Genomic DNA, 22,032 nt, shown 5'->3' with positions numbered 1-22,032 from the left:
TTAAAAAAGGACTTCTTGCTGTCCTTGATCTGGGTGGCTAGTCCCAGTTCCATCTCTGCCTTGGCCTTCCTGACCGCTCCCCTGCAGCCCCGAGCAACCGAGGTATAGTCCTCCCTGGTGATAGCCCCTCCCTTCCATTGGGTATACGCCTCCCTTTTAGCCAGGAGATATTCCCATATGCTTTTGGTGAGCCATGGGGGCTTTTGTGCCTTCTTGCCCACTTTGATCCGTATGGCAGCTTGACAGAGATAACCTGGAAAGAAACTAGGGAAGACAGAAAGAATACTATGAGAGGCAAGCAAAGGGAAGAGTTTTGTGTGGGAGATCAAGTTCTGGTGCTCTTCCCTGATAACACAAGCAAGCCTCTCTCCAAATGGCAAGAGCTATTTTGAGTAGTCTAGAGAGTGAGCCCCATAAACTATGAAAATGAGCAGCCGGGACATAGGAAGGAGTTACAAATATATCATATTAAATGTGTTAAAAAACTGGGAAGAGCCAGAGTGGCTCATGAGCCCAATCTCCAATGACCCCAAGTTAGGACCTGTCAGTGCAAGGCTAGACCCAAGGAGAGAGGGTAAACCCCCAGTAATTAGGGAACACACAGCCAAGGCTCAAAGAGGTCAACTACGGAGGTTGATAAAGGGTTTTGAGGACGTATTCACCAAGGAGCCAAGGAAGGCCTGAGGGGTGGAGCATCAGATAACAATACCCCCAGGACACAGAGCGAGAGAACACTGGAAGCAGCTCCCAAGGCACTTATATAAGCTGGTGCGGGATGAATTAGACCAGATAATTAAAAGAGGTATTATGAGGAGTCCTGCAACTCATGACAGAGTCCCCTCATGATCATCCTGAAGCCCGATGGTGCTGTAAGGTTGTATACTGATTTTTGGAAGGTTAATGCGGTCTCTACCTTCAATGCCTTCCCCTTGCCCCCTGTTGAGGAAATGTTAGAACAAACTGGGCAAGCCCAATTTATATATACCTTACAAAGGGGTACTGCTGGCAGAAGAGGACAAAGCAAAAATGGCTTTTGGCATGCCATTGGGTTTTTTTCAGTTTACAATGATACCCTTTGGGTTGCACGATGCCGCAGCCTCTTTCCAAAGACTGATGGATCAACTCCTAGCTCCCACACCATGCTTATACATAGATGACATTTGAATTTTCTCACAAAAATGGCAACAACACCTGCAGTATCTAGAGGTGATCCTCAAAGACCTTCAATATGCTGGTCTGATGGTGAACCCCAAGAAGAGTTCCCTGGGGCAAAATGAAACTAAGTATATAGGCTTCCAGGTGAGGTAGGGATGGATTCAGCCCCTTGCCAATAAAGTGGAAGTGATCAGGGCCTATAAATGTCCCCAGACAAAGAGACAGTTGAGAGTCTTTCTGGGTTTGGCCAATTATTTTAGGAAGTTCATGCCCTGGTTTTCAGAGTTGTCCACACTGTTGACAGAACTGACAAAGGGCGGGGGGGAAGGGACATCTAGTTGTCACCCACTGCCCTCATGGCTTCAAACAAGTGAAAGAGGCTCTATGCTTAAGCCTGGTGCTCTATACCCCCAAGTTCACCAAGATTTTTTTACCATAAATGGATGCATGTACCATGGCCTTGGAGGCCATTTTCATGCAGAGGATGGAAGGAGAGGAGAGGCTGGATGCTTATGCCAACCAAAAGTTGTTGAACCCCGAGACAAAGTATTCTACGATTGAGAGTGAGTGGTTGGCTAGCAAGGGAAGTATAGACCTCTTCCGCTTCTACTTGTTTGGGAGAAAGTTTGTTCTGATCCCTGATATGCGCCCCCCTTAAATGGCTACAAACCATCAAAACAGACAATACTAAACTAATGCACTGGGCTCTAGCATTCCAACCTTTTTGTTTTCTCTATATAACATCATACCAGGAAACTGAATGTGACAGCTGACTTATCATGGAGCTTTGAGGATGAAAAGTAACTGACATCAGATGCAAATACATCAGAAGAAACAAGAATACAGCACAGGGTGAACAGGGATGAGGGTAAGAAGGGCATGCAGGCCTATCTGGAGGGGAAGGTATGTAACAAGGTACTGGTCCCGGGCCCTGTTATGGTCCGTGCATGCCAACCAGACTGGAACTTGCCCGGAGACTTGCCCAGGGAACCAGGTGTTTTAGTGTGGGCTTTAAAGATGTGCTGTCAGCTGCCCAGATACTGGAAGAGACTGGCAGGAACTGGAGGAGCTGATCCGGGCAACAGGCAAGCATGTGCAGCCGGAGTTGGCTCCCACTGGTTCCTGGGACTTCTGTCGGAGACTCAAAGGGGCGGCCAGCACACTTGCTTATCCATGGAGAGGGACAGGCATGTGAAGTTCAAGTACCATACGAGCCAGATAGAGGCACGGAGCCAGAGGCGAACCCAGAGCCGGAGCCAGAAATGGAGATAGAACCAGAGCTGGAGTCAGACCCGAAACCGGAGCCAGAGCTGAACTCAAAGCCAGGGTCAGGGCTAAGAAGTCCCACTGCCAGGCTGCAGCCAGAGAGAATAGGTGGAACCGGTGATTGAAATGAGACCGGTGAAGATGGGCTAAGCTTTCCCCAGAAGATAGGCGAGTGCACCAAGGAGCCACAGGCTATATAATTATTAATTGATAAGGTATACGAGGATCATTGATTGAGTTAAGGTCCCAATGGGGAACAGACTACTAAGCACTGAATTACAAGGATCATTGATTAAGTTAATGAGCCAGCGAACTATAAACCAGTCATTAAGTGGTAAGGATTGTAACTGATTGAGTTAATAAATTGATATATGACAGACGGTTAACTGAGGAATCATGGGATTTATAAAATTAAGAGCAATAAGCCAGGGAGCCATAAATTAGTAAAAAAGGAGTCTTAACCCCAGGTACTTTGGAGGCCATGGGTTACCAATAATAAGTAAACTTAGGAAATTGAGAGGACAGGACTGAAGATGCAGAGTACAGGTGGATGTTACAAGACCTTAACCAAGATCCAACTGGGAGTGGCAAGGCACAGGGTGTAGGGGAGGAGGAGCCCTGTGAAGAAAATCTCTGCCCTCAAGTAATACCACTGATTTTGGATAACACCTCAACTCCCTTTTTTCGTTTCAATTTTTGAAAACGTGAAGGCATGGCAGGAGAGTGGGAGGCAATCTAGAAGTGGAGGCACGAGTAAGTGAGACATCCCTGGATGCACCCACTTAGAATGTGCTATAAATAAAAACTTTCATAAGAATAGTCTTTTGAAAAAAAGGTATGACATTTCACATCTTGACAAGCAATTTATTATAGAGACTGTGGCTAGCATAAGTCACTAACTCACACTGCACTCATGACTACAAACCAGAAGTCCTTCTAGCTTACCATAAGAGTGGCAAACAGGGCTCTAGTAGTTCTCAAGGACATAATAAACTAAATACATCTAATGTTTCAATATTAGAAAGGATCTTAAAACTCACACCAACAGACAATGCAAAAAATGAACAGCACAGAATGTTATTAATCTTTGAGAGTATACCTGTTTTCAAAGTATTCTTTTCTGTTAATAAGCAGTTTTTCTCTGACTGATTTTCCAGTCAGACTTCAGTAGTTTTTTCCCCAACTGTTTACATATGCTTTCCAAATATTTGCCTATACTTCAGTCTGGGCAGTAATGTCAGATACTCTACTACGTACACAGTGTCACAAAACACCACAACATATACAAGCTCGGTAGCCTGCGTACAGTAACACTTAACAACTCCACACAACAGATCTGCATCTTCAAAGAAAAATGCTAATGATATTTTTACCCTTAGCTGATGTCTTAGCTTTGGCTTTATCAAAATACAATTCCCCTCTACCTCTGTACATAGTTAACAAAGTGCTTAACTGCTTTATGTTCTTAAGAAAACTCTAAGGGTGTATCCACACATGCAGGCACATGTGCTTGCATCAGCTCAAACAGCAGCAACACAATTTTGTGCCGGAGATTTGTGCCTCAGCACACGCCTGAACATGCACTTTGGTGTGAGGCAAGTTGTACCATTTGGGGCAAACTGACCCTGCCCAGGTTCTCCTGAGCCTTCAGCCATGGGGAGCTAGAGGCTGGAGCCAGCACCTATGCTGGCCCCAGCAGTATACAAAGCTGCCTTAGCAAGCAGCTCAGGGCTACTTGCCCTCAGGAGCTTCTGGGAGGAAGCTGGCCATGCCCCTTCCTGTCCCAGGCTGCTGCTGGTGTTGCTTCTGCTGCTACTGCTAGCTTGCTCTTAGGAGCTTCTGAGGTGAAGATGGCCATGCCCCTTCCTGCCTCTGGCTACTGCTGCTGTTGGCTTGCTCTCAGGAGCTTTTGAGGCAAAGTTGGCCGTGCCCCTTCCTGCCTTGGGCTGCTGCTGTTGCCACCCCCCACCCTCACCGGGGGGGGGGGGGGTCCTCTGCAGCACACCACATGCCACTGCCCACCCCACTTGGGGGAGGAAGGGCAACCGCATTGCACTGCACCTCACCCCAGCTTCTGCACTCCTGTTCTGGTCTGCTGCCCAGCCTGCCACCAAACCGTGGTAAAGAGACAGCCTGGGGAGGGGGCCTGCACTGCCTGTGGGTACCTCCCCCCCACCATCACTGCCAGCACCTAAGGGTGCCTTGCCTGCCCCAGCTGCCTCAACAGGCCATCCCTTGCCCCCTTCCCAGCCCCCCAACCTTCACCTTCCCTTTCACCAGAAGCATGCCTTGAGTGGCTGACCTGGACGGCTGCTGCCACAGCTGCTGCTGCCACCTATACTGCTGCTGTCCCCTCTCAGGAGAGAGGGGGATTCTCCACTGCATCACCTTGCACCGCACCTGCACTGGATAACTTCCCTAATTGACTGTTTGCTCCTGCACTCACTGACAGATGCCTTACTGCATCTGATCCTGTGCTTTGTTTCCTGCCGGCTGTCAAGTGCCTGGCTGGAGGCCTGAGGGGCTCCTGGACTGAGCTTCAACAAACAAAGCCCCTCCAATACTCCAGCCATCTTTTTACACCTGCCTCAGCAGCCTCCCCTGTATGTTTTGCCCTTGTGTGGTAAGTCCTGTGGACCTGGGAACCATACCCGATTACTGGGCTAGGTTTGACGCTGCCGCCCGGGGTAAACCCAAGAAGGGGTGCCTGTCATGGCTGCTGGCCATGTGCCTGCGGTTAGGGGCTGAAGAGAATGCCCAGCTCCGGGAAAAGGTCACCCGGCTGAGTAAGAAGTTGGAGGACGTGAGGGATTCCAACAGTGTAATGTGAGGCTATGTGAGCTGCCTGGTGTTTGTGTGGCTGAGTAAGCCAGCTCGAGTCTCCCCAGCCCTTGTGTGTGTGTGTCCCCCTCCCCCACCTTCCCCAGCATAGCCTGCCTGGTTTCCCGTGGGGCTGTAGCTCAGTAAGCTTCAGCCCCCTTTCCCCTTTCCCTCCACTCACTTCCCACACAACTCCAGCCTGCCCCTATTGAATTCATTATCCCTGCTGTATTTTTTGTTTTCCTTTATTGGTTTCCCCCTCCCTTAAGTGAAGCAATGGCAGAGCAGGAGACTTCTGGAGGAGCAGATGCTGCCACAGAACTTTCCGCAGCCCCCACTATGGGGGCAGATTCCAGCCAGGCTCCTGAGGGGCTGCATTTCCCTACAACCCTCACCCTGGGGGCAGAGTCCAACCAACCCCGTCCGGAGGCAGGCAAGCCTGTGACCACCGCTGCAGGGGCAAGCAGGACTCTAGCAGGGAGCCAGCAGGGCCAGGAGGTCTCCCCTGGGCAGACCCTTTGAAGAGGTTTCCAAGCCTCCCGCCACCATCAGGGACCCAGGGCAAGGGCAGTGGGAAGGGCTCCTCCACAGCTATGGATGGGAATGGCAAGGGCCCTGCACCCAATCCTAGACCACTGGTGCCTGAGAGGACCAGGTGCGCTACACCAGCCAGCATACCCACTCAGCCTGGCCCTGTCCCTTGCCCTGGCCCCACCAATGCAATCTCCAAAGCAGGGGGACCACAATTATGCACAGGCAACTGCAGGGTGACCCGCAGCCATGGGGCCTGGACCCTCCACTGCTGACCCAGCTTGGGTGGCAGGGCCTCCTTTCTGGCACTCGCCCATAGGCACAGGGTGAAGTTCCAACTACCCGAGCAGGAGAACCTGCGCTGTGAGATCTGGGTACAGGCCCTGGCTTGGATGGTGGAGGCCCCTCAAGATCGTGGCAGCCTCCCGCTGTCATGGCAAGAGGGTTTTTTCCTTGCTTTGGAGGCCACCACACAAAAGACAGTGGAGAGGGGGCTTGTGGTGGAGGGCAAGTACGTCCCCATCAAGCTCCTTGAAGAGCTGGGGACCCGGGTGGTCCTCAGCTTCATTCCATCCTATATCCCTAATTGGGCCCTGCTCCACCAACTGTAAACCCTGTGGAGGGTTCTCCCTCTCAGGTGGTGGCTCTCTCGCTGAGGTGCCAAGACCCTGGCCTCTGCCACATGTGCTCTTTCCGCTGCCAGGTCATAATTCAGCTGGCAGCAGGAGTGCAACTGGAGGCCAAATGGTGCCTTGTGATTCCTTTTAAGGGGGCCCTGGTGAGGGTCTTCTATATGTTGGGAGACCTATGGTGCTTCTGGTGCCGTGCCCCGGGGCACTTGTGTCATGAGTGCCCCATGGGCCAGGCAGGGAAGACATTGGCAGGTCCCACTGCAAGAGGGGTGCCCCTGCCACTGGCACCCCTCTCCCCTCAGGCCCCCAGCACTCCAGCCCCCCTGTGAGCTACAGGGACCTTGCACCCTAACCAAGTTTGGCAGAGTCCCAAAGAGAAGGCAGCAGCCAAGCGGAGAGAGGGAGCAGGCCACATCCGCCCCTAGCCATGCCCCTGCTGTAACTGGCTCCCTAACCCTCACTTTCTCCTACCAGAGCCTGTCCACCCAAGGACCACCCCATGACTGAGTGGGTGCAGGTCCCCCCTCCAGGCACAAAGCCAATAGGGAGGCCCAAACATAGCTGGAGCCTTCTGAATTGGAGGCCCACCTCCCTCCCAAGACTACCACATGGGGGAAAGAGCAACCCAGCTTCTGGGGGCCTCCCTAGCTGCACCCAACACCCCATCCCCAGGAAAGATAAAATGGGTAATCCCAGTGGAGGATGTTTCGGGGCTGCTAAACAGTCCCGAGCATAAGCCCGTGTGTGACAGCTGAAACCTGTGTCTAAGGTGCTTGCTGAACGCTCTGTGAGGATTAGACCAGGTGTTTTTTATTGTTTGTTTATGTATGGAGCTGCATGTTGCCGCTAAGAGTTTAGTTAAAGTAAAAGATTAGTGAGGCCTTGAAAGTAGTGAGGCCTTGTATGTAGTAGCACAGTTAAAATTCACCTTATCAGAAAAATGCAAAGGCTTGTACTGCTATTGGTCAGTCATAAGGAAAGTTCATAGTGAGTAGCTGTGAGTCCACAGCTTAGCTCAGAAGTTATAAATTGGCTAGCGCATCCGGAAATTATCAGAAGGAAGATGCAGCACTGTAAGAGAAGCTGCTAATTTAGAAATTAGCTGCTGACCTAGATTCAGTAGGCCCGTAGATCTCGAGGAGACCGAGGACTGAATATCAGGGTCCTTCCTGGTACCCCTCGATAAGTTGCCAAAGCGAATTGTTATCGTCTATCATTGTTGTCTTGTTATATTATGTGTAGCTGTGTGTTTGTTAGGTCAATAAACCTTTCTTACCTTTTTACCCCCGACCACTCTCAATCCTGAGCCCTCCCGCTGGCGGCTGAGACACCCATGAAGGAAGCCCCTCACTCTGCTGGCCAGGGCCTACCCCCTGAGATCACATGCACCGAGGCCGAGGTTGAGGCTGACCCAAAGGCAGGTCCGGTAGTGGAGCCCCCCCACCCGATGATCTCGGGGAGACAGGATTCTCAGGACCAGGACCCCCCCCCTAGGCTGGGGCCACATGTGCCCTCACCAGTACTGAGACGGGGCAAGACTGCAGTGTTGCAGTTGTCCCTGCAGCCACAGCTCCTGCTAGCAAATCCTGTCCCATCCTGTTTGGCCGACTGGGCTTGCAGGGTGTGAGATTTGTGCAGGGGGGCACGGGGGGGGAAAAGGGAAGGAGTATGGGAGGTAGGTGTAGTGAGTATAGGGTTTAGTGAGTATGGGTGAGTATAGGGTTTGTGGGGGGTATGGGGCTTATGGGGGTGGGGAGGACTGCTCAGGGGAGTGGGTCAGCAGCTGTCAGAGTGCTCAGGGCTCACTACTGGGAAAGCCCCCCACGCAGAGAAGTATGGCCCTAGCTGCCTGGGACCTGGCACTGCCTATGCCATATGGTGCAGGCCTGGCCCAGTGTGGGCCAGCTGGGGAGCCTACACTTTCAGGGAGGACCAGGCTGCTCTTGCTGTCACCTGGGGTCCTGGCACCATATGCAAGAGCCGTGTGCCAGGCAGGACCAGGTCTTTTCTCCAAGTGTCCCATAACCCATCAGGTCAGGCCAGCTCCATGGAAGCAGGACCTAGACCAGCCTAATGCCTGGCTCTTGCACGTGGTGCCAGGACCCCAGGTGACATCAAGGGCAGCCCAGTCATACCCAATGGCTCATGCCCCCTGGCCAGCCCACGCTAGGCCTATGCCACGTGGCCAGGCGATACCAGGTTCCGTGGCCAGGGCTGCACTGCACCACTGGAGGGCTCTGCCAGTAGTGGGCCCTGAGCACTCTGATGGCTGCTGCTGGGGGGGGGGCAGCCGTGTGCTGTGCAGGGGGGACCCACCCCTCCTGAGCAGTCACTCCCCCCCCCCCGAAACAGTCCCCCCACACCCACATCCTTACTTGCCGGGGACAGGGCCTGGGTCTGATTGACCGCTGCAGCCTTGCCCCACTCCTATTTGCCCCAGCAGGCTGAGGCAGTGTGCTGGAGCAGCCAGGGAAGGGGAAACACATAGAGATGCTCTGGCCAAGTGCCAGAGCATCTTTCTGGAGGACCCAGCCTCTGGTTAGTTAAGGGCAAGCTCCAGGAGCATGCCCTCAGCATCTTTTTTTTCAGCATGTATTTTCTTGATGCTGGGATTTCCTGGTATCAAATTTAGAGTCCACACTGCAAATCTGGCACATGTTCACTTGTCTGGACACAGCCAAAGTGTTTTTCATAAAATATTTTATATCATGGAACTGAATATTTAAAAATATGCTCTTAAAAAAAACTAAGCGGAATCAATTACAAAAAAAGTAACTTACAGCTTTGTATTTCCTGGCTTGCTCAGAGGAATGTCTTTGTGGTACACTATTATCCTTACTATAGTCCACCTTCAACAAAACCACAGCAGGACTTTTGGGTTTAGGATCAGCCATCTTCCTATGAGTTTTGGCTGCTTTTCTTTAAAGAAAATGGCAAAAAAAAGATTGTGTTTAGATTCCCTCATTAAATATCCAGTTTCAAAACCCAAATTATAAAGATATCATAAATGTATAATATTTTATTATAAAAATTTAAAATTTCACTAGCATTATTTTCCAGTTTTGTGTCTAGTATTGTTATTTTCAAATATACACCATTAATTTAAATGCTACCATTCTGATTTCATAATAATTTATGGCCTTTCTCTCTAGGTGCAATATTTGGCCATAAACTTTATTGCCCTGTTGGCTCATATTGGGGACTAATCAAGTAGCTAATTCAAGTATGATGAAGAGAAAATGTTACATTTAACTATTTTGCCCAACAGCCGGGTACAAAAAAGTGAAAAGGAATTTGTCTTTGGCAATTTCAAATGATGATTAAATGAGCTTAGCACCGTTATATCTTCATTTATATTTGATTATCTGTTCTTTTATTGGTATTTATTGGTTGTCCTCTTTATCTCACTTTACAGACGATCTTGATCACAGGTTTGCTATGCAAATTGGAATTTGTACAGATAATTCATTAATCAGATGATTTATGATTTTTTCAAATTTCAGTGAACCATTTCATTTTTTGCTATTACTTTCAAGTTCATGATCTCCTTATTCTCTGACCTTATTTGTTCATTCTAAAAGATTCAACAGGGGAAAAGTAGTGGGGGATTCTTTTCTTTTTAAAGGCATAGGTACTTGAACTGGGCAAATGCAATGTTTGGGGGAACGTTTCTTTATGTTCAGAATCTTCCTTCCCAATTAAAGCTTCTCCACTTTCTTTCACTGCCTGGCATCAGCCTGTGCAAGATTTTATATGTTCCAGTCTGAAAGCTATTCTCTCATTCTTCCTTATGATGCTCTACCCATGATGCTCTTCCTCCAAGTGAAAAAGATGAGCAAACAAGCCCTTCAGAAACAGATCTTAGATTCAGTAGAAGGGTAGTGCTCATACAGCTGTCTTCTCTCTACCCCACAACCCAAGTGCATCACTGTTACAAGGATGTATTTGGTAGCCATGCAGAAAAAGATAACATTTTTGCAATTTCTCAGTTGGTCTAATAAAAGGTATCATCTCTGAACCAAGAGTTCTAGATTTTTGCATTTCTTTTTGTCTCAGACCAACACGGCTACCAAATACACCCCTGAAACATGGAAGATGCTGAATTTTAGCCGATTTTGGATTATAAATTTCACTACTGAACAAGAAAAATGTCTGTACCTCCCTGCGTGCCATCTGACACCAACAGGCAAGGAATCCTGCTTGATCTGCATAACAAAGAGCACGCTACGAAGACACTCTGATGGACCCAGAGGAACAGATATCCAGCTTCTGCTTCCTCTGTGCAAAAATGAAGTTTATTTCCTACATATGGGGACATTTTACCATCTTTTACCTTCCCTGAGCCTGATGAAGGGCATGAGCCTGAAAGCTTGCAGAAAAAGATTTTTTTTGCAATTTCTCAGTTGTTCTAATAAAAGGTATCATCTCTGAACCAAGAGTTCTAGATTTTTGCACTTCATAGTCACAAGAGATTTCAACTTTTCCAGTGCTGACCTCTCATGACTATTCTCCAATCCAGGTCTTCTACATCACAGCTTCTATTCTAATACAATAAAAGCCTTAGTCTGCCTGTCAATCTGTCCGTCCATAATGCTCGGGGCCAAGTGTGCATGCACCACCAAGGGGGTGCGCACCGATTGGCTGTGAAGGCCCGGTGCATTATGGACAGAGGGGGTGAGCGAGTGAGGGAGCCGTCGTGCTGCCTCCTCCCCCTCCCCCCCCAACAACAGCTGGCAGGGAGGGGGAGGGGGGTTCCAGTGGCAGCTCCCCCCGCTGCACCTCCCTCCCCGCTGCTGCTGCTGCCGCCGCCGCCAACAGCTGGCAGAGAGGGGGAGGCGGTGGTTGGGAGAGAGAGAGGAGAGGGGGAGAGGAGGCAGGGAGCGGGGGCACATTGTGTGCCACCAGGTGTCAGCAGCTGTGCAAGCTCCCTTCCCCACTGTATGTGGCAGCTGGCAGAGGCGCGGGGTGGAGCAGCAAGGGATGGGGGAGGCACACGGGGCCGAAGGCACAGTGTTAGCACCGCAGGGCACTCGGTGGTGGCACTCTGTCCCCGCCTGCCCCGCTTCCCCCTCATTCATGACGGGCAATTTGCTAGTGTTACTTTATCAGTTACACAGTTACAGTGGCATTCTCCAGTTTTCAACAATCAAAAGTTGACCTTTCATTTTCTGTTCATTTTCATAAAACTGTTAATCAAGGAACAGTCTGCAGGACATTGATCACTTTTGAATTCTTTACATCCACAAGTAAAATCTTTTTCCTTATCTTTTGAGGATGGCAGGGCTTAATGAATTTAACTGTGGCAATCTCCCAGTTAAGTGAGTTTTATGACCATTTTACTGATGGGGAAAACTGAGGATCAAAGAGATTAATCTTGGGCAAGTCACTGCAGACTCAGACTCCTAGTTCTGATATTATCTTCTTCACAAATTTTAACCTTCTAAAGTTACTGATTGACAGGAACCAAAGAATCATCACATCATTACTTTAAGACAAACAATGGCTGTGTTTGTTTTAACAAATAATATGGCTTTTTGTTGTGTAATAGAAGAAACATCGATTGTATTTTCCTTTACGAACAATTAGAAAACATCTTACACTTTTGTGGCTTCCAAAAACAAAGCGATTTGGTGTTTGATATAAGGCTGCCTTAGTATGTTCTTCACGCTGGGTCTTTCCTCAGGCTTTTTCCTAAGCATAGTTCGTATCAGCTCTACTAGTTGTGGGCTATAATCCTTTGGCATTGGTGGCAACTATAAAAAAAAATTAAAGGATAACTGTGATATTATAGTAATAAATGGACTGCTATCCTCTCAATATGAAATCTGATGAATGCTTCAGACATTCAGATCATGCCACCAACATTCAGCAAACAAAAACATTGAATAGATTTATCTAGAGGAGCAAGTATTGCACCATTTAATCACTATGGAACTGATTTGGCTAGGTTCTAAGTACAGGGAGTAGTCCTACCAAGATCAATGACACTGCTTGCATGCTTATTGATAGCTTAAGTATCTTCCTTAATGGAACCCAGAACACCTAAAGATTTTGCACAAGATTCCTCCTAAATTTTTCTTAGAAGCTATGAACAAAACATTAATATTGCATATACATATGAAGAAGAAAGTTCTATGTTAATATATATTCATCACATTTCAAGAAAGATATTCAAAGCTGTTCAACTATGCTTTCTAAGATTTGCTAACTAGAATTTTATCACAGGGGCCTTCATTTCCCCCTCCCCACCCCCAAACACATAATTTGTCATAGTTGAAGATCACGATTTACCATATTTACCCAAATCCAAGATTGCTTCAAAGTTAAGATAGCCTCCCAAATAATCAGATTATGTACATGGACAATTATATATTGTCGAAGGTCATGTTAAATTGATCTTCTCATTGCTGTGGCAGAGAAAGCAGCAGTGGGGTTGAGGGCCAAATCCCTGCCACTTGCCCTCCCTGCCTGCCACTTGCCCCCTACCCCTTGCCTCCCCACCTCTAACTTCCTCCAGTCTGTAGAAATTGAAATGACCCATTTCCTACAAAGGTGAAAATAAAGAAACTTTGATACCTTCAAACTAAAATATGTTTTCTGTATCTACCACTTCATCAGTAGATAAGTGTACTACACATGACATTAGAATGAACATGACAACATTTCGTTTTTGTTTCCACCTCGTGTTCCAAAAAGGAGGTAAAATTCATTTTTGACTAAAATTAATTCTCTCAAATTCCAGATATAACAATGGACTACAAGTTTTGAATCTATAGTTCTAAAGTTAAGAATGTAATCGTAGTATTTTTTCCAAAATATTTTCACCAAACAGCTTAAGATCAACTTTTACCTTTCCTTCAATAATTTGATAAACGAGAGAGTTCATGTCTTTAGCATTGAAGGCATGCTTCAGTGTGGCCATTTCATAAACACAACATCCTAAAGCCCAAACATCAGACTGCAAAAGGAAAACCAGAAAAATAAGTGTAAGAATATTATATGGAATATGGAAAGTTTACTTTAATATCCTCTTCATGAGCATATGCTGGCATCATGCTGAGATGATAGTCGCCATAATTAAGAATGCAGCAAAATCCATTATGACAGCTTTTGGCCCCAAATCCCATAACTTTGCTTGGCTCAACTGGTTCATCCTGAACATATGCTACATTTTCTCTAAAAGCTAAGGAGAAATTTTCTACAAAGTCTAAAAGCAAGTTGGTATGATTCTGAGCTGCCAATCATTTAAGAGATATATCCTGATCATGTGGTCGCACAATAGGGGGTGCTACTATGCAGAGACACCCACATCACTATGCCAGGCCCAAAACCTCGCTTCAAAGGTCTCCCTCGGGGAGCCTAGCTGGTTGTCTCGCTTCCTGGAGAACCCCTGCAAGCCTAGGGGTAACGTTGCCACCACTGATCTCTGGCTAGGCTTTGTGCAGCCTGGGGCACACAGACCCCGCGAACCTAGGGGGTGCTTTGCCCACAGTAATATTTCTGGGATGCTTTGGGCTCAAAGAAGCACCCAAGATAGCATCAGGAAGAACTGAAGGAAAATAAAAAGACAAATTTTGCTGGGTAGGCAGGGGGTGGAAGGCCTCTCCTTTTCTCAGTGCCCAAAGATGTAGGATATAACCAGATACCTTTATTGAGCGGGGGGTGAGGGGCAGGGGGAGATGGACGTAGAAGTCAGAATACACTTTGAGCAAACAAAAGCAACTTGAGTCTTTACAGAGACTGGATACAGCGACACTTTTAAGACGCAACTTGCCTATACATAACTCCTAACTCCTGGCAGGTTTCCAGGTTTCTATTTACAGAAATCACTAGGCCACTGCTTGGGGTATGTACTTGTAGTTTCCAGGTGCGCACCGGAAGGAAGAGAAAACTCCTCTCACCCCCCCAAGGAATTTTATCTGGCCAGGTCACCTGATTGACTAGCCTGATCCAAGAGGAGCAGGAAGGGAGAGGGGTCACCTAGGCTGACCCAAGGGAGGGTCAGAGCAAGGGGGAGGGGATTTCTTCACAGACCCATCCCTGAAATTTGATTTCTATTAATTTTCAGATTTTCTGCAATTCTCTCTCAAGCTTTCCATACAATTAAATCTCAGTGAAAACAAACACAATTATCATTGAATAAAATGGACTGCAATTAAGCAAAGTTATGATCATGCTGTAATTCTCAACCCTGCACATGTCATTCTGCCCAGGTGGAGCTCTATAAACTTCAAAGTAGCTTTGTAACAATACAGTCTATCCACACAAATTATGATTCAGAATCTGAGTTTCTGCATGTACATATATTCTAGGCTGGTGATCACCTGCAGCTTGGAGAAAGCTGGATCTTTCTTTATTTCAGTATACTAACTGAAGACTTTTTATTAGCTCAGGCTTACAATAGAGCCTTGTGTTTATGGTATACTTGGTTCTGCAGCTGAAACTGAATTACTCTACAAGGGCAATTCTTTTTTTTGCTAGCCAGTAATTTATTTCACACTTAAAAGGACTTTAAAAACAATAAGAATACCAGACCACTGACCATTTTTTACTTATTTGTCCCAGTAATTGTAAACACTTAACTCCAGTTTTTTTAAAAACTGTAATATCTATTACATATATTTTAGCAATTGTAGTGATAAGAATGTAACCAACAACAAAATTTAAGTTTGTTGTATACTGCAGTAGCCTAATACACACTTAAGAATGTTTTTTTTCCTTTTTACTTGCCAGTCTATTGATAAATCCTAACCATAACAGCAACTCATGCACTGCAGAATAGTTTGTTTCTTACATTATCTTATTTTTTTAGAAGTATTATTTTTCCTGTAGATAATACTAAAAAAACCCCAGCAGCAGCAAAATACATCAGCTTTCTCCTTAAAACCACCTCTTCCTAAAACACAAGACATCATACAATTCTGACAAATAGGTAAACACGATAACTCATCTATTTTGTCCTAGTTAGTTTTGAAAGGTTACATGAAGTCAACTAACATGCTACCGATAACATACTCTACCTTGTAGTTGTAAGGTTTGCTAGATAACAGTTCAGGACTCATATAGTAAGGTGTGCCAATAAGAGTATTGGCCATATCATACTGATTTTCTAACACTCTGGCTATTCCCAGATCTCCCACTTTGATTATATTTGTTCGTGTCAGGAAAACATTTTGCGTTTTGAGATCTCTGTGTAGAATGTGTTTTTCATGTAAATACTGAAAAATAAAAGATTTACAGCCAAGTTGCAAGTTAACCAACAATCAATTTGTTCTTTTCCACTGAAATAAAACCATGCAAGGCAGACAAAAGCATACAAATACAACAAACTATTTATTACTAAACAAGACACAAATTACAGCCCCCATTAGTGAGTTAGTACAGATAATATAAGCCTATACATATTATTTATTTTTGCTTTAATATGATCTGCCCATTTGAGGTTTTAGGCTTTAAGTACCCAACAGGAACAAGAAATACAAAATGAAAGGTCAACCTGTTATTCACTTTCCACTACAATTCATTTAAATCCAATCCTGCAGTCCTACCTCAATCTACATTCCTTTTTGATGATGATGTAAGGTTGGTAGAAATTCCCCCCTTGACCCCCCCAAGTAAAATCTATGGAATTAGGCTTACAATAAGCAAAATCAGGTCCTAGTACAGATTTCTGTATAACAGGGCATTTTGGTTACATTAATGCTTTTCACTCCAATTTCTTATATTTCATATTTAAGTTAAACCTTTATTATACTAATATTTGTATGATTTAATTCCTTTCATGTTCTTAAAATATAAGATGAAAATAGTTTTCAGGAGAAATAATGGGTTAATGGCCAAAAAATTTCACTTTAAAAATAAATTTAAATATAGAAACAATAAATGCTTCTGAAAGCAGACAGCTTTTTAGTACCAACATTTTTGGTTTACGTTAAATTAAGTTTCAAAATGGAAGGAGATTCTATAATTCAGCAGCAAGCCCTTGGAAACAGAGGATTATAAATATTAGAAATTAGAACTCTTTAACTAGACCATGGCTTGCTTATATGACTAATTTAGAACTCTGTTTGTTAGTATAGGCTATCATAACAATTATAACATTTAATTGTATTCCACAACGTCATTTCAAAGGCAGTGACAAAGTAAATCAGTGAGCCATGACTCCAGCTGTAGTTTATCAATAGTATAAAGATTGTCATGCTAAAGAGATGCAAGTACAGTATACAGATGAAAGCAGCCGTGGCAGGTATGCCACAAGTTAAGCCCCACCCTTTTCCTAAGTCTGATCCCTGCCCCTCCAGATGTCTACCTGATACAGATTTTGCCCCGGAGCCCCAGAATGGAGGCAAAGGGTCTTAAGTGTATGGCCACGTGGAATAGACTGGATGAAGGACAATGATGTGGAGATGCACCAGGACCAAGAGCCAGGTTAACCCTTTCCACGTCTCAGCTGCCACAATTTTATATAGCAAGTAAGGATCCAAAGCCCTGAATTTGGCAGTGACTGCAGGGCCAGAAAAGGGTTAACTTGTCTGTGACTCCCCCTCACCCCCCCCAATCACACACACTTCCTCTCTCAGCAGCATCCTCCCCCTGCTGTGCTCCTCAGAGTGCTCCTGTACCTCCTTTCATGACACGGAGCAGCTTCCAATGCCACCTACAGCATGCATGCATGCTACAGGTTGACCACCCCTGGGCTAAAGCAGCTATTTTTCATAAATTTCATAGACATTAGGGCTGGAGCAATGCTTCATGAATTTGACAATAACTATAATTGGTCAACATTTCTAATAGCCTGTTGTATCTAGATGCCAACACTGGTAAAACCACAACTTGAAATTATATAAATAAAATTGAAATTTTGAAGGTTTTGTAGAAAGAAAGACCAGTATTTTAAAATTAAAAGGTTTAATTACCTGCAGTGCCATGGCAATCTGGACAAACCACTCTACCACCCGAGTCTCTGGTAAAAGTTTGCCCTTCTGTTCTTTAAGTTTATGATAGAGGTCTCCTCCTTCACAGAAGCCCATAACAATATATAATAAACCATCTTCCCCTTCCCAGGACTCCCGGTAGGTGACTATGTTGGGGTGCCTCAAGAGAGACAAGAGCTGGGCCTCTTGTTCTGCTGCTTTCCTGTCTCGCTTGGAGGCATTTTTAAGGTTTAGCTTTTTGATGACATACTGTAGAGAAAAATAAAAGATGAAAATCCAATCTACTAGGTAAAACTACTGTCAAATTCTAAAAATCTAAAAAAACCCAAGTACTTAAACAGATCATTATATATGGAAATTACAATTTATATACAACTGTTTATTATTATATCATTATTAAATCCTATTAGTCTACTTCATAATAAGTGTTTATATAATTTTAATGCTTAATGTCGCAGGGCACTAAGATGCCTGCTCCTCTTAGAGCAGAGATTGCCCGGGGAGAAGAGCACAGAGCCAGATAAGAACCCAGGTGCAGGTTGCCATGACAACTGGTTAATGAAGGAATTGGCCGCACCTGTACCTGGTCAGCTGGCCAGAGGAGGCAGGGCCCTAGGCCCATATAAACCCCAGGGCTCAGACTATGCAGTTGGTTCCCTACCAGCAACTGAAAGGGAAGGAGTCTCCAGGAAGCAAGGGCTTAGAGTTGTGGTAGCTGGTAGATCTGCTGCCCTTAGAACAAAAGGGACACCATGAGCCCATAAGGTAACCTAGCCTACTAGGCACTGATTCTCAGAGAGGGAGTTTTACTTTTTTAAAGGGGCAAAGCATGATGTGAATTCTGTGTTATGTTACAGTCCAGGGACTCAGGGTGGTTGGCTGTTGTTTGTGTGCTGTCTGATAACACCGGTGGTTTGGGTGAGGCTATTTGGGGAAGGAGGAGGCCTCATTGAGGGGTGTAGAGACTGGGCTGTGGAGAGCCCAGTGCTTACAAGGGGCTGAATTATAATGACACTGGCATTGTCCTGCCTAGGCCTCATCTGTGAGGCTTGGGGTGTGGTAGAGGGGTGGTTGGAGCCATGCATATGGCTGATAAGGCTGAGAGACTTGGGAACCATCTACAGTGAAGCAGGATGTCAAGGGGTCTAGAGACAACAGGGTTATTAGGATCTAGCCAGACTGTGTCCAAACTTAAAGCTCAAGTACAGCCTCCCTATATTCATCATACCAATGAGACATGGTGGGCAAGAATGAGGGTGCTTGTAGATTAAGACTGACACAGTTAAGGACCTGGGGGCAACACTGCCACCCCTAGGCACTACACCCTGCTACATTTTTTTAATTGATTAAAACATTAAAATATTCAGATTGTGCTGTTTCCCTTTTTTTTAAAACAACTGGCCATTACTGACCCATGTTCAAGTCTTAACACTGAAATACTTTTGCATAGTTCAGAAAGTCATTCTTCTCAAAAAGGTGACTTAACTCCTTACAATTTCTACTCCCTTCTAATAAAGGGAATTGTAAATGCACAACAAAGACTATGTAAATAAGCTTATTCTAGTATAGGAAGTTAAAATCCAGAAGTGACTAATCTCATTGTGTTTGAGGGAAAAAAAAAATCTTGATTTCTTTACAAAAGCCACATGCTTCAATACACTCCAGAAAACAGCATTTTACTACAAGGTGCCAGAAGGCTGATCAGATGTACATAACAGCAGAAGGTGGTTAAAACCACAACTCAGAGTTCCAAACATATTTAAAAAAAAATCTTCTAGCACTGAAAAAATTATGAACTCATAACTGCACAAAATCCTCACTAAACCTTATCAGGCTAGACTTTCCTTTTCAAAACAAAGTATGGACATGGTAAAGAGTTCTGCAGTAGAGCAGGCTAATAAAAGTTAAGTGCAAAAGGCAAATCTATTAAAATATGGCAGGAAAGCTTCTGATACCAACAGGTTAGGAAGAAAAAGAATGCTACCAAGAACAAAAAGGGAGAATGGAAAAGATTTTTTTTTTAATCTTTAAAATCTGAAAAAAGAATAAATTAGATGATTCTATCAATGAGAAACTTATTCTATACCAGTCATAAAAGAATACTAACATTTATGATATGAGCTTAAAGACAACAAGAAGAGGTTCTAAAAGTTATGGTGGCCAGAAAAGGACAAGTAAGCTGTGGGTCCAAATGTTAACTAGCCAGTGGAAACCCTTACAAGAAAATGCAAAGAAGGCAGGAAGTAGCTGTTGTAGTTGTCTCAGTGTTCACAAAAAAATTAAGCTGCAGGCAGACACTTAAGAATTATATGGATAAAGAAAGAGGCATGCTGAGGGATGAGGTAACAAGAGATGGTCAGATATCTTTTGATGGGTCTGAATCAAGTCAAATCATCAAAGTCTGATGAACTTCACCCTAGGGTAGGGTTAGTATATTTCAAGTTTCAAAAATAGAGGATACCTGGTCCTCTATTGGGGGATGAGGTATATGATGGGGGTGGGGGGCAGTGATATACCCATGCCCTGCCCCTGCCTCCCACTCCCAACCCACAGTACCCCACCCCACAAAACACACTGGTGCCCCTCCTTAGCAGGTTAAGTACAGACAGTCAAAATGCCTGAGGCTGTATTGATTTCGGTCGTTGCAGGTCAGCCTAATCTGTAAAGATTGAACCAATAAGCAAATGAACAGACTTTCACTTTTGATTCAGGAAATACACATGTCTGCAGTGGCTCAAGCCAGAAACTGGGGGTGCTAAAGCACACCTCTCTGGTGCATGGCCAGCATAGGCTGTGTATGCTTCCTTTTCCTGCTGCCTCTGAGGTCTCTGGGATTTGCAGTCCGTACTCACAGCAGCAGGACTCTGCAGGGTTGCTTATAACTTCCTCTTCCTGCTTCCACATGCCTCTGGGCTCTGTAGTCCAGTCGCAGCCAGCACTAAGCAGGGCAGGGCACGGCAGCCCCATACTCAGGGGAAGGGAAGTTTAACCCACTTCCCAGCCTCCAAACCCAGCAGGGGTTTGCCTGGGGGGAGGTGGGGGGGTGCTGTGAGCCACTCTTCACTGCTGTGGCTAGGGAGCAGAGGGGCAGGGCCAGTCCTGCTCTCTGGAGCAGACAGCACAGCCCAACACAGGGTTGCAAAAAGCTGGGATGCTGGGGGACTGTGATTTAACTTGGACCAGGAAGGGATCTGGGACAGAAGTTTCATAACCCGGTTTGACCTAAATCACTTAAGTCTGACACTACATTCAACCAGGTTTATCTTAAACCAGTCTCTCACATTTTGAAACTGGTGTGTGCACACTGAACTTCTATTCTGTTACAGGTTTAAACCAGTTTCTGATCACTTAAACCGGTTTATGTGTAACTTCTGTACCTAGCCCCAACCCACAGCCCCCACCACCATCCCTGCTGATACCCCTAACTCCTGACCCACAGCCCCTGGCCCTGCCTGTGCCCCACAGTCCCGACTCAGTCCCCCATTCCCCTGGTGCCCCACAGTCCCGACTCAGTCCCCCATTCTCCTGGTGCCCCTCACTCCCAAGCCACAGCCCCACCCCTCCTATCCTGCTGGCATCCCTCATTCTTGACCCACAGATCCCAGTCTCCCCCAGCCCTGTTGCACAAGCAACTCCCTGCTGCTCCCAAATAATCCCCCCAACCTGTTTTCCCCCACTGGAGGGGTAGATGCATCCCCCAGCTCCCTGCCCTGTTGCAGTCCCAGCCCCAGCTGGCGCATACATACCCTCATCCCCAGAGTCTCCAGTCCTGGCTGTCCAATTCTGCCCCCAAAGACTTACCTTACTGCAGCTGCCAGGGCCATGCACAGAGTACGTGATGTCCCTAAATCCAATCCCCCTGTCCCATTCCTTCCAGCCCCAGGCAGCTCCTTGCTGGGGCAAGCCGGGAAGTGCCAGGAAAGCAGAAGCAGAGCAAAATCCAGGACATTTCCTGATATTTCAAAAAAACAAAACAAAAAACCCAACCACCCAGATGAAGATGGGAGCACCCAAAAAGAGGACATGTCTGGGAAAACTTGGATGTAAGGTACTTCAGGGTAAAGAAGGAACTGGCAGAGAATCTCAGATCCCTTGGCAATCATCTTCATGAAGTCATCAGAGACAGGTGAGGTACCTCAGGACTAGGAAAGAGCCAACATAGCACCCCTCTTTAAAGGCAAAAAGGAGGACCTAGGAAACTACAGACTGGTTAGTCTTACCCTCAGTACCCAGGATGTTATTGAAACGCATCCTAAGGAAGGCCATTTGCAAGCATCTGGAGGAGAAAAAGCTGATCACAAGCAACCTAGCATGGATTTACAAAGAACAATTTATGTCAAACAAATATCATCTCCTTCTCTGACAAGCTAACTAGTTGAGTGAGTGAAGGGAATGCTGTGGATATAGTGTATCTGGACTTCAGGAAGATTTTTGATAAGGTCTTGCGTGACCGTCTCATAAACAACTGAAGAAATGTAGATTATGCAAAACTACTATAATATGGATAGACAACAGGTTGAATAGCTGCAAGCAAGGGGTAATTATTAACAAATCCATGTCAGAATGGCATAGGCAGACAAGGTTCCTTGGGTGAATTTGATATCTTTTATTAGACCAACCCAAATAGTTGGAGAACATTCATTAAGCAAGCTTTCAGGTTCAAAAACCCTTCATCAGGCTGAGGAAGTTTCAGC

At 45.8% G+C, this 22,032-nt stretch overlaps 1 protein-coding gene across 13 annotated transcripts in view; it reads right to left on the bottom strand.

Moving 5' to 3' along the window:
* NEK4 (NIMA related kinase 4) overlaps positions 1-22,032 on the bottom strand; it is a 54,810-nt gene that overhangs the window by 26,747 nt on the left and 6,031 nt on the right. For 11 of the 13 annotated variants that reach the window (XM_019489998.2, XM_014605470.3, XM_014605506.3 and 8 more), the window contains exons 2-6: positions 17,321-17,587; positions 15,425-15,622; positions 13,255-13,362; positions 12,003-12,157; positions 9,185-9,323 (exon numbers count right to left, since the gene is read on the bottom strand). In XM_019489998.2, the coding sequence (XP_019345543.1) occupies positions 9,185-9,323; positions 12,003-12,157; positions 13,255-13,362; positions 15,425-15,622; positions 17,321-17,434 (714 nt within the window). In that variant the 5' untranslated portion in view covers positions 17,435-17,587. The remainder of the gene's footprint in view (positions 1-9,184; positions 9,324-12,002; positions 12,158-13,254; positions 13,363-15,424; positions 15,623-17,320; positions 17,588-22,032) is intronic. The other 2 variants (XM_014605707.3, XM_014605890.3) reach the window with 2 other exon arrangements.

This window comes from Alligator mississippiensis, chromosome 12, assembly GCF_030867095.1.
Source record: "Alligator mississippiensis isolate rAllMis1 chromosome 12, rAllMis1, whole genome shotgun sequence".
Lineage (NCBI taxonomy): Eukaryota > Metazoa > Chordata > Crocodylia > Alligatoridae > Alligator > Alligator mississippiensis.
Note: the sequence above shows the minus strand (reverse complement) of the source record. Positions and strands in the feature narration are given on the sequence as shown.